General features: G+C 41.1%; 2 protein-coding genes across 2 annotated transcripts in view; both read left to right on the top strand.

Moving 5' to 3' along the window:
* Positions 1-3,231: 3,231 nt before the first annotated feature.
* On the top strand, positions 3,232-7,942 carry LOC124045328 (leucine-rich repeat-containing protein 57-like). Its single transcript, XM_046364627.1, has 6 exons — positions 3,232-3,419; positions 3,756-4,004; positions 5,766-5,901; positions 6,078-6,346; positions 6,460-6,645; positions 7,275-7,942. Exons 2-6 carry the CDS (start codon positions 3,921-3,923, stop codon positions 7,314-7,316), a joined length of 717 nt encoding a protein of 238 aa, XP_046220583.1. The 5' UTR covers positions 3,232-3,419; positions 3,756-3,920; the 3' UTR covers positions 7,317-7,942.
* A 1,741-nt stretch (positions 7,943-9,683) lies between these two features.
* LOC124046655 (tyrosine-protein kinase receptor TYRO3-like) overlaps positions 9,684-13,096 on the top strand; it is a 40,493-nt gene continuing 37,080 nt past the window's right edge. Inside the window, 1 exon segment of the mRNA XM_046367277.1 lies at positions 9,684-10,144. Within this exon segment, the coding sequence (XP_046223233.1) occupies positions 10,087-10,144 (58 nt within the window). The 5' untranslated portion in view covers positions 9,684-10,086.

Here is a 13,096-nt window from a genome sequence, read left to right as displayed (position 1 = left end):
ATGTCTACAATGTATCAATTTGATGTTATTTTGATGGACAAAAATGTTTTATTTTCTTTTAAAGAACTAGGGCATTTCTAAGTGACCCCAAACCTTTGAACAGTACATACAGTACCAGTCAAACGTTTGGACACACATACTCATTCCAGGGATTTTCTTTATTTGTACTATTTCTGCACTGTAGAATAATAGTAAAAATAAAGAAAAACCCTTGAATGAGTACGTGTGTCCAAACGTTTGACTGGTACTGTATGAAATGAGTAAAACAGTATGTAAACATTATTAAAGTGACTAGTGTTCCATTATTAAAGTGACCAGTGATACCATGTCTATGTACATAGGGCAGCACAACAACCATCAAATACTACTGAACAAAACCACCCCAAAACAATACAAAACACAACCACAAACAAGCACCCTTAACACTACCAAACAATACCACACACAACCACCATCAAACACAACCCAACACTACCGTACTCAACCACTACCACAAACAACCAAATCAAATCAAATCAAATTGTATTTGTCACATACACATGGTTAAAGCAGAAACAACGAAATGCTTGTGCTTCTAGTTCCGACAATGCAGTGATAACCAACAAGTAATCTAACTAACAATTCCAAAACTACTGTCTTATACACAGTGTAAGGGGACAGGAACATGTACATACAGACATATATGAATGAGTGATGGTACAGAGCAGCATACAGTAGATGGTATCGAGTACAGTATATACAATGAGATGAGTGTGTAGACAAAGTAAACAAAGTGGCATAGTTAAAGTGGCTAGTGAACATGTGTTACATAAGGATGCAGTCGATGATGTAGAGTACAGTATATACATATGCATATGAGATGAATAATGTAGGGTAAGTAACATTATATAAGGTAGCATTGTTTAAAGTGGCTAGTGATATATTTACATCATTTCCCATCAATTCCCATTATTAAAAACCACCGCCAAACACTACTGTAAACAACCACCCTCAAATACTACAACAAAGAACCACCCTAAACACTACCAAACACAACCACCCTCAAACACTACCACACACAAGCACACCCAATCACCACCGTACACAACCACCCTAAAATATTACCAAACAACCACCCCAAACACTACAACACACAACCACCCTCAAAAACTACCACAGACAAGAACACTCAAACACTACCAGACACAACCACCCCAAACACTACCACACCCAAACACTACCGTACACAACCGCCCTAAATATTACCAGAAACAACAGCACCCAACATCACAACACACAACCACCCTCAAAACCTACAACAGAGAACCACCAACAAACACTTCCACACACAACCACTCCAAACACTGCCACACACAACCATCCCAAACACCACCGTACACAAACACACCCAAAACACTACCACACACAACCACCAACAAAAACTACCATAAACACCCACCCCCAAAAACTACGACACAAACCACCCCCAAATACTCCCACCCACAAAAACCACCACACACAACCACCCCAAAAATCTACCACACACAACCACCCCAAACACTACCACACAACCTCCCAAAAGCACCACCACACACAACCAACCTCAAACACTACCACACAACCACCCTCAAACACAAACACCCTCAAACACTACCACAAACAATCACACCAAACATTACCACTCACTATCACCCTCAAACACTACAATACACAACCACCCTCAAAAACTACCACAGATAACCACCACCAAACACTACCACACACAACCATCCTAAACACTACCACACGCAACAATCCCAAACACTACCACACACAACCACCCTCAAACATTACCACACAAAACCAACCTCAAACAATAATGTACACAACCAAACACTACCAATCACACTCAAACACTACCACACTCAAACACAAACAACAAACCTCAAACACGACTACACACAACCACCTCCAAAAATAACCAGACACAACCCCCCCCCAAAAAAACTAACAAACACAACCACTCTCAAACACTACCTCACACACAACCACCCTAAAAAAATTCCACACACAATCATTAGCGTGCACCACCGCTAACTAGCTAGCCGTTTCACATCCGTTACACAGCAAGTCAGCACCTCAAGAGTAAATGTCAGTTGGCTTTTCATAGCCGATCATTAGGAGTATCTCTAACGCTCCTGCTGTCTCTAGAGCATTGAAAACAGCAGGTCTGGGACAGGTAGCACGTCCGGTGAACAGCTCAGGGTTCCATAGCCGCATGCAGAACAGTTGAAACTCATCAACACTACATGAATGCAGAGCAAATAACTACTCTGTCTGGCTTGACTTCCTGCACCTACTGCAAGGCCAACAGTATGGACATCAGTTAGGCCGTATATACAGCCAGATGATATGTAATACATTTCCTGACTGTCACCCCATTTCATGCACTACAAATGCTGACTCAGCACGTCCTGTCCTTGGATATTTTGAACCATCTATGTGTAACAGATGTGAAACGGCAGTCAGCGGTTGTGCGCTCTAAATAGAGTTTCAACGGTGACGTCACTTGCTCTGAGACCTTGAAGTAATGGCTCCCCTTGCTCTGCAAGGGCTTTTGTGGCTTTTGTGGAGCGATGGGTAACAATGCTTTGTGGGTGACTGTTGTTGATGTGTGCAGAGGGTCCCTGGTTCGCGCCCGGGTATGAGCGAGGGGACGGTCTAAAGTTATACTGTTACATTGGTACAAAGGAGGAGGTCAAAACGGGGGTGAGTGTAACTGGATGTGAAATGGCTAGCTAGTAAGCGGTGGTGCGCGCTAAAAAGCGTTTGGGCGAGGTGACAGTCTAAAGTTATACTGTTACATATGTAAATGGATACAAAATCCTGATACACAGTATCCTGAAGTCTATTAATCAAAACAGATGGATCAACACCCTCCCTATCTTTCTGTAGTCTCTCCAACACTGCTATATCAACTACGGGATATGGGAGTAGCCATACTGTATTCACAGGAATAACTTTTTGTTTTAGCAATTCTTCTTTCAAATTTAGCCCGCCGATGTAGTTGTTCCTTTTCCATTTGATGAATGAATGGTTTCTGGATTGGTTCTTGCTCTACTGCCAACTAGCGGACTGGTTTTTGCTCTACTGACGACTAGCCGATTGGTTCTTGCTCTACTGTCGATTCGCGGATTGGTTTTGCTCTACTGCTGACTAGCGGATTGGTTTTGCTCTACTGCCGACTAGCGGATTGGCTGAGCGAGCCACATACAGACATGCGCATTGACGTCAAGCTGTTAGCTTCCCAACGACATGTTTATTGTTCGAGCAGCACTACAATGTCCTAGGCTTGTGTTTAAGTTTGACTAGTCCAATAACCCTCATAGTTATCTGTTCCTAATATATAGGTTACAATTTGCAGACAAGTATTGCACGAGAAGGACAAATCAGCTCGTGAGGTAAGTAAACTAAAATCCCGGATGGTCTAATGTTAACCTGTTGGCTAGCTATGCTAACAGCCTCAACAATATTTACCATCCTTGGGAAAATGTTATTTAAAATAACATATGTATGACCTTTTGCTGTTATAGTACTAGACAAATTACTCACAATTTCAATAATATGCATGAATATGTCTCAAAGCTTGCCTCAGACAGTACTAGTGGTAGGGTAGCTAACGTTAGCTAGATAGTGCTAGCTTCTTACATCATGTTCCTCCTTTTCTTGTTTGTCAGCTACTGTTCAACGCCGGCAGGAGCAATTCATGATTGTTTTGTATAAATGATCTCTTATAGGGGCCACACTGACAACCAAGGAAGTATCTATCTTAAAGACACAGCCCCAGTATCTGGCACCACCATCACAATAATAGACTAGCTGATTACATAAGCGTGTGACCAACTGTAAAGTTGAAGATCATCACTTAGGAGAGCCTCATCAGAGCCGAAACTACAACAAAGATGGGGAACAGTGCAATCAAAGCCCATCTGGAAAATTCACAGAAGACTGGGATCTTTCAGCTGACAGGGAAAGGTCTCCCTGAGGTAAGAATTGCATGCACACACACAGCCCATTATCGTCTGCTTGTTAAAATCAGCACTCCACAGCAGTCTGCTAACTGGTGCTTCATTTATTTAGCTGAATTCCATTCAGTTATTATTGTAGTCGACGGTTTGTATGTATATTGAACAAAAATATAAATGCAAGATGTAATGAGTTGGTCCTATGTTTCATGAGCTGAAATAAGAGCCCAGAAATGTTCCATATGCACAAAATATTATTTATCTCAAATTGTGCACAAATTTGTTTACAACCTGTTAGTGAGCATTTTTTTGCCAATATAATCCACCCACCTGACAGGTGTGCCATATCAAGAAGCTGATTAAACAGCATAATCATTACACAGGTACACCTTATGCTGGGGACAATAAAAAGGCCACTCTAAAATGTGCAGTTGTCACCCAACAGACTGCCACAAATGTCTCAAGTTTTGAGGGAGCGTGCAATTGACATGCTGACTGCAGGAATGTCCACCAGATCTGTTGTCAGAGAATTTATTGTTAATTTCTCTACCATAAGCTTCCTCCAACGTCGTTTTAGAGAATTTGGCAGAACATCCAACCGGCCTCACAACCGCAGACCATGTGTAACCACGCCAGCCCAGGACCTCCACATCCGGCTGGTGGTCTGAGGCCAGCCACTCGGACAGAAACTGTGGGTTTGCAAAACCGAATAATTTCTGACCAAACTCAGAAACAGTCTCAGGGAAACTTTTCTGTGTGCTCGTCGACCTCATGACTTAAGTAGGCAAATGCTCACCTTCACTGGCACGCTGGAAAAGTATGCTTTTCGTGGATGAATCCCAGCTTCAACTGTACCGGGCAGATGGGAGACCGCTTTATGGTGTCATGTGGGCAGGCGGTTTGCTGATGTCAATGTTGTGAACAGAGAGCCCCATAATGACGTTGGGGTTATTGTATGGGCAGGCATAAGCTCCGGACAAAGAACACAATTGCATTTTATCGATGGCAATTTGAATGAACTGAGATACCGGGGCCCAATGTCGTGCCATTCATTAGCCACCATCACCTCATGTTTCAGCATGATAATGCATGGCGCAAGGATCTGTACACAATTCCTGGAAACTGAAAAAGTCCCAGTTATTTCATGGCTTGCATACTCACCAGACATGTCAACCATTGAGCATGTTTGGGATACTTTAGATCAACGTGTACAACAGCGGGTTCCAGTTCCTGCCAATATCCAGCAACTTTTCACAGCCATTGAAGAGGAGTGGGACAACATTCCACAGGCCACAATCAACATCCTGATCAACTACATGAAGGAGATGTGTCGCACTGCATGAGGCAAATGGTGTTCACACCATATACTGACTGATTTTCTGATCCACTCCCCTACCTTTTTTTAAGCTACAGTGCCTGTGACCAACCTATTCAGTTCTGTATTCTCAGTCATGTGAAATCCATAGATTTATTTTTATTTTACCTTTATTTTACTAGGCAAGTCAGTTAAGAACAAATTCTTATTTTCAATGACGGCCTAGGAACAGTGGGTTAACTGCCTGTTCAGGGGCAGAACGACAGATTTGTACATTGTCAGCTCGGGATTCGAACTTGCGGTTACTAGTCCAACACTCTAACCACTAGGCTACCCAGGGCTTAATGAATTAAGTTCAACTGACTGATTTCCTTATATGAACTTTAACTTAGTAAAATCTTAGAAATTGTTGCATGTTGTGTTTATCTTGTTCAGCATATCTTTTTCCCCCCACTAACATATTTCAGTTCCCTGAGGAGCTCCAGAGGTTAACTGGAAACCTACGGACTGTAGATCTGTCTTCCAACAAGATTGAAGTGCTGCCTCCCGCCATAGGAAACTTCCTTCAGATGAAGAGTCTGACTTTAAATTTTAATAAACTCAGTAAGTGGTTTCTCCATCTCCTCAGATTCTGTCTTATACTTTTGATTACAAAATATTAACCCTTTGCTTTCACTGAATAATGAATGCCCATTGATTGATGTGAATTCCTCTGCTTCAATCTGTCTCTATAGCTAGGCTATATATTAAGTTAGTGTGTTTTTTTTTGTGCTACATAGCAAGTCTCCCAGATGAAATTGGGAAGCTTAAGAAACTAGAGACCCTTTTGCTGAACGGGAACCAACTGACACAGCTCCCTAGCTGTGTAGGACAGTTGAAAGCGTTGCGCACACTCAGCCTGTCTGGGAACAAGTTCCGGGAGTTTCCTGGCGGCCTTGGCTCCCTACGACACCTGGACGTCCTGGACCTGTCCAAGAACCACATCCAGGCTGTACCTGCTGAGGTAGCGGCCCTGCAGGCCATCGAGATCAATCTCAACCAGAACCAGGTAATCAGATGTTTATGGGTGCATCTCAAATGGGACCCTATTCCCTATATAAGTGCACTATTTTTAACCAGGGACCTGATCTAGAATCAAATCTACATAAATTATGATCCCAGATTTCAGTGGTGTCTGCGGAGGTGTCCACCTGCCAGAGGCTAAAGGTGCTGAGACTGGAGGAGAACTGTCTAGAGCTTGCCTCCATCCCTGTGTCCATCCTCACCAGCTCCCAGGTGTCTCTGCTCTCTGTGGAGGGCAACCTGTTCGAGGTGAAAAATATGCGGGACCTGGAAGGGTATGAGAAGGTGAGGTGTGAAACTAATTCTTGTTTCTTTAACTTGCTGCCTACTGCCAAATGAATGGTCAAGGGTAAAGCGAGGAACAGTCATGCTGCTGCACTAAATCACTAAGCTGTCTTTATATCTATTGTAAACTAAACCACTTATGAGTTTCAAAGGCATTGGTTTGAAATATGTCCTTCCCCCATGGTTGACGTAATTTGTTTGTGATCAGTGTGGAAACAAGACTCTTTCCCCAGAGTGGTGGACTTCTCAACAATAATGGGATTTCCTGTTCAATATAAGGAGGATCAAGTGAAGAAAGTTGTGGCTCAGACAGCTCTAGTATTCTTTCCCAGCCATAATCCCTGCACTTGACATAATCAGCGGTCAAATATAGCCCCTGACACTAAATACATCTATGACGTTTCATGATGATATTAGTGTTGAAATGACGTTGTGAAGCTTAAAATGACAATCAAATTTCCCAAGCTTGGGATAATCAAGGTCTAATCTGATATGACCACTTACCTATTATAATAGTTAGAATTTGGACCAACCATTCAGTGCGTACACAAATAGCTAATCTCTTCAGTTGTTGTGCTGTCCGTAGTGTCCCAGATGACTGATGGCGATCTCATTTGTTTACCCCACAGTACATGGAGCGCTTCACTGCAACCAAGAAGAAGTTTGCCTGAAGAATAGAGAGGGAGCATCCCCCTGAGTCCAGCTTGTGCACTACACCCAAGCACCCTCCCTAGTGGTTGTCTTACTACAGTATATATGGCTTCTGCACTACAGCAACAGGTTACAACAGCAAGAACCACAGTAGAATGAGTACTGATTGAGTGCATGCTATGATCTGTGTATGACAGCAACAGGATACCATGAATGGATATAGAGAACTATGTGAACAGTGGACGATAGACAGTGCATTCACTTACGATATTCATAGAAATTGCATCTTGAATACTAATTTACAAACAAAACCGTTAGCAGGTTATACTGAAATAGTATAGTGGGCTAAAATGTCCCTCTACATTGGCTTTTAACTGCATATAAATGAGCAAACAATACAATTGGTTCAGTATCAAGCAGTGTTTTGCCTGTCAGATAGTATTTGTGCCGTGACCAGCAAGCGAATGAAAACTGTAGTACAGAATGTCAAAGCAGTGACAATTGCACTACATAGACCCAGAATGAGAATGATTTTTAAAGCTCCATTTTGCATTTTATTTTTTTTAACCTTTTTTAACTACGCAAGTCAGTTAAGAACAAATTCTTATTTTAATGACGGCCTAGGAACAGTGGGTTAACTGCCTGTTCAGGGGCAGAACGACAGATTTGTTCCTTGTTAGCTCGGGGGTTTGAACTTGCAACCTTCCGGTTACTAGTCCAACTCTCAAACCACTAGGCTACCCTGCCACCCCATTACCCTATGGATCTGGAATGGATCGTCACATTTTTTTCTGTAGCTCTGGTCCAGTGTTTATTTTCAGCTGAGGAAAGCTGATTCATCAGCATGCCACACATAAAAAACCCTGGACCAGAGCTAGATTTTCTGGTGCTGTGAAAGAATGAAGAAAAGCACAGCCTAAATCTGAACAAAAATATAAACACATATCAATGATTTTACTGAGTTAGTTCATTATAAGGAAAGCAGACAATTCAAGTAAATAAATGAGGCCCTAATGGATCTATAGATTTCTCATGATTGGGCAGGGGCATAGGCCCATTCACTTGGGAGCCAGGCCCAGCCAATCAAATGAGTTTTTTCCCCTCAAAGGGGCTTTATTAAAGACAGAAATACTCCTCAGATTCATCAGCTGTCTGGGTAATTGGTCTCAGACGATCCCACAGGTGAAGAAGCCGGTGGCTTCTCTGGGCTGGCGTGGTCACATGTGGTCTGCAGTTGTGAGGCCGGTTGGACGTACTGCCAAATTCTCTAAAATGATGTTGGGGGTAGCTTATGGTAAAGAAATTAACATTCAATTCACTGGCAACAGCTTTGGTGGACATTTCTGCAGTCAGCATGCTAATTGCATGCTCCCTCAACTTGACATCTATGGCATTGTGTTGTGTGTCAACTGCACATTTTAGAGTGGCCTTTTATTGTCCCCAGCACAAGGTGAATCTGTGTAATGATAATGCTGTTTAATTAGCTTCTTGATATGGCACACCTGTCAGGTGGATGGACATCTTCACTAAACAGGATGTAAACACATTTGTGCACAAAATTTAAGAGAAATAAGCTTTTTGTGGGTATGGAACATTTCTGAGAACTTTTATTTCAGCTCATTAAACATGTGACTAACACTTTACATGTTGCGTTTATATTTTTGTTCAGAACATTTGGCTCTTCGCAAGCATACTCTTATTGCTTTTGAATGCTCAGTAGTTATATTATTTGGACTTATTCTTATTTGGATTTATATTCATGCGTTATTTATCTTCAGTTGGTCTGTTCAACACATCCTTACTATTTTAGTAATTTAACTCTGTAAATAATTTGTAGATATTTTAAGAAGTGTGTGTGATAGTATCAGATAAAAACCACAAAACAGGATCACCTCCACTTCTAAATTTGACCCTCAAAGAAGTGTTGATGAATCCTCTTCATATTCTTTTATCGGGCAAGGGTCTAGTAACCTTTATTACTAGATTGAAGACAACCTCACAAAGAGGATCATTCATATCTGTTTTCTAATCAGTGTTGCTGATCAAGGGTGCACTTTCTGTGAAAAGAGGAGTTGCATTAGGCTGCCATTAACAATACATTTAACTTATCAGATGTATTTAATTGTAACGAATGCTTTTATTTAATTTGACTTAAATATGATTCCATGTTTTTCATTCAGACCAATTTCATATCAGGTTGTCACAACCTTAATTTTGCGAAAGGAATGTACATGCAGTAATTTAATATACCCCGCATCTCATCGCAATTTCTCCTAATAAAGATATAATACATACAATTGGTCATTTGTCGCAGTGCATTAGTTACGTTCAATGGGTGTTGTATTGATACTTTGTTTCATGTCCTACTGGGAATCTTATTTCCTGCGCTCTCACTAGGCGGCGGTAATGGACATTGACATTCCTCACGAGAGCAGCACTTCGTCATCTTGTAGTATGAGGCTAGAACAACAACGTTTATATCAGCATAGAAGACAAAAGTCCAACTTATTTAAACAAGTGTAGCCGGTTATTCACGAGGGGAAATAAAAAACATACTTTGTCTATCATCCTGGACAGGTATTTACTAACAATCTGGTGTTGGTGAATTGTGTATCAACGCCGTTGGGATAAATCACTGCCGGAAAATCTCAAGCGGTCACTTTCTAGTGCGGAAATCTTTGGAGACCCGTAAATACGTTTAATTCAGGGCATCGACTCATTCGATTGTTCAGGATTTGGGATTAGTATATTTGTGGAAGAGCCTCATATTGTGAACCAGATGATGAAAATATGACCATTTATCTTTGGATCATACTCTTCTTGGCACAAAGTAGTAGAGCAATCCCTGGTAAGTTTGAAAAGTTATCCCTATACTGCATGACACGGCTACGTTTCATGAATGTGTAATATAATATTGTATATTGCTACTCAGTACATTTGCGCGGTAAGCGTTTGTCAACACGTCGATTTTAGCCTATTTCAAGGGTGGATGATAGTCTCAAGAGACACCAGTGTGTTGAACAACATTAGTGTAAGCAACAAACGTGGAATCTGCGGTTCGCCTTCAAAATAAGTCCCCTCTTTGAAACATGCAAACGGATAAAAAATAGTGAAAACAAGCCACAATTGAACTAGATAGTGCCAAACAAGGTTAGAATGTTATTACATACATTCAATAAAAGACCATTTATTTAGTTATTTTGATGAATATGAATCTGTTTTATATTACTACTGCGTTGTTGGGAAAGAGCACTACTGTAGCAGTGCAGGTGACATATATTTATATATTTAACTATGTATATATTTATTGCATTATGGATGTATTAGACTTCATAACTGCATTGGGGGCATACTTATGTTTCACTGTACAGCCTTACCTATGGATTGTGCACCCATGAAATATGCTATCAATTTACTCAGTGACATCAACAGAACACAACTATGTAGTTTACACAAATATTAGCTTCTTATTACAGGACATTTACTGTGAGAAGTCACCTTTCCAGTCAGTCTTTTGTGTATTGGACATTCAAACACCCCCCATGAAATGGTATCGGTCTACACCGTGACAACCACAGAACACCATAGCAGAGTTCAATTGGTGGCATTCTGAGTTGTAGTGATAATGTCAAGTCATCACAATGGGTTGACATGGAGCATAGAGTGAGTCATGTGACAACCGTAACATTAAGTTGTGGAATAATGGACTCCTTACAGCACATGTTTTAAATGTAATGTGTATATAGATTTATTTAACTAGGCAAGACAGCAAGATGCTGGGCCAATTTTGCACCGCCCTATGGGATTCCCAATCACAGCCGGTTGTGATACAACCTGGATTTGAACCAGGGTGTCTAGTGATGCCTCTAGCACTGAGATGCAGTGCCTTAGACCGCCACGCCACTCAGAAGCCAAATGACTGTCTGCGGGTTTTTGCTCCTCCCTTGTCCTTGATGGATGAATTAAGGTCACTGATTAGTAAGGAACTCCCCTCACCTGGTTGTCTACTGTAGGTCTTAATTGAAAGGAAAAACCAAAAACCAGCAGACACTAGGCCCTCCATGGAATGAGTTTGACAGCCCTGCCTCAAAGTAATACCAAATGGAGATTCATGGCATTCTGTACCGATTGCATAAATACCTGGCTGTGCAATACTTGGCATTGAATAGAGTTGTGATGGATATTGTTCTTGATTATGAATTCTGTCATAAATAATTCAGTTGTGGTATCTACTGTATGTATGTTTGTTTTCCAAAGCAGTCGTTTCAGGGCAAAGCATTAATCAATTCTGCGACAAAGGAATGATAGACTGTCGGTTGTATGAGTTGACAAGATGAAAATTCTGTCTGTGCCCTTGAGCAAGGTACTTAACTCTAACTGCTCCTGTAAGTCCCTCTGGATAAGAGCGTCTGCTAAATGACTGACATTTAAGATGTTGATGGAAAACAAAGTACTTGTTTAGAAAGCTCTAGCTGAGTGATATCATTTTATGCTTGTTGTGAAATTATTTTTGAATGAATCCTTATTAATGAACTCATCTAATTAACTGTATGCTTTCACTGATTAGGCTGATACCCCATTTTATACCCCATGCACATTCCATGGGTTAGCCTGTACAGTGCAATATGAATGTCCAATACACACAATAGACTGACTGGGACGGTGATTTCCTACAGTCGAGTCCTGTAATAAGAGCTGAGATGCTAATATTTGTGTAGACTCGACATAATTTGGTTCTGTAGATGTCACTGAGTAGGTTGGTACCATATTTCATGGCACATTCGATAGGTTAGGCAGTACAGTGCATGTAAGTATGCCCGCAATGCAATTCTGAAGCCTAATACCTTCAAAATTTGATTTCAAGCTTGTTTTTTGATCGTCACGTGCACTGGTACTATAAAAAATGTAAAAGTCGGTCAAATTAATTAATTATCTTTTGTTGAATTCCAACATTGTTTAGCATTCTATAATCCAATTGTGGCATGTTTTCAATTGAGGACTTTTATTTTGAAGGTAAACCGCCAGTTCCACTATTGTTGTTCACCACACAAGTATAAGGGACCACAGTCCAGAGAAGTTTTGCACAAAATTCAGGAGGCATATTCTCAACATTGTTCTCTAAAAATTATAATACTGAAGTGAATCTGTTTCTTGTAACAATGTTTATCATAAGAGCAAAATAACTATTACAAACTGAGCACATATCTCACTGAGATTTGGTCCAATGTGGCTCTGTTGGTAGAGCATGGTGTTTGCAACGCCAAGGTTGTGGGTTCGATTCCCATGGGGGACCTGTATGAAAATGTATGCACTCACCACTGTCTTTTGCTCAGGATAAGAGTGTCTGCTAAATGACTCAAATGTAACGGTTGAGGTCATTTCCTCTTCCCTGTCCAGACCAGACCTGGGTCAAGTACATACTCCTGTATTTGAGGTGTGCTTGATTGATTTACACTTTTTGGGACTATTCCATTGGATCCAATATGTATAAGTATTTTACATAGGCCCATGTATATGAAGGCTTCCCCCAACCCCCTCTTATATAGCATTTGGGTAACAGGTCATTGGACTGGACATGTACTAATGAGACATTCATTAAACAGAGTGAAGGTGTGGGAGGATAGGTAGGCCTACAGGCTACATTTAGCTTGATGACATGGACACTCCCCTGCCTCTGAGCAGTGCAGTATAATATGGTCATTGATATTACTTCTCTGGCCGTTGGTCTGTTGCAGGCAGCTAAACCCAGCAGCTGTAGTGAGCTGCCACAGTGGAGAGCTTTCAGCCCTCTACAGCCTTG

Source organism: Oncorhynchus gorbuscha, linkage group LG10, assembly GCF_021184085.1.
Source record: "Oncorhynchus gorbuscha isolate QuinsamMale2020 ecotype Even-year linkage group LG10, OgorEven_v1.0, whole genome shotgun sequence".
Classification (NCBI taxonomy): Eukaryota; Metazoa; Chordata; class Actinopteri; order Salmoniformes; family Salmonidae; genus Oncorhynchus; species Oncorhynchus gorbuscha.
The sequence above is the reverse complement of the archived record's forward strand: the minus strand, read 5'-3'. Positions and strand labels throughout refer to the sequence as shown.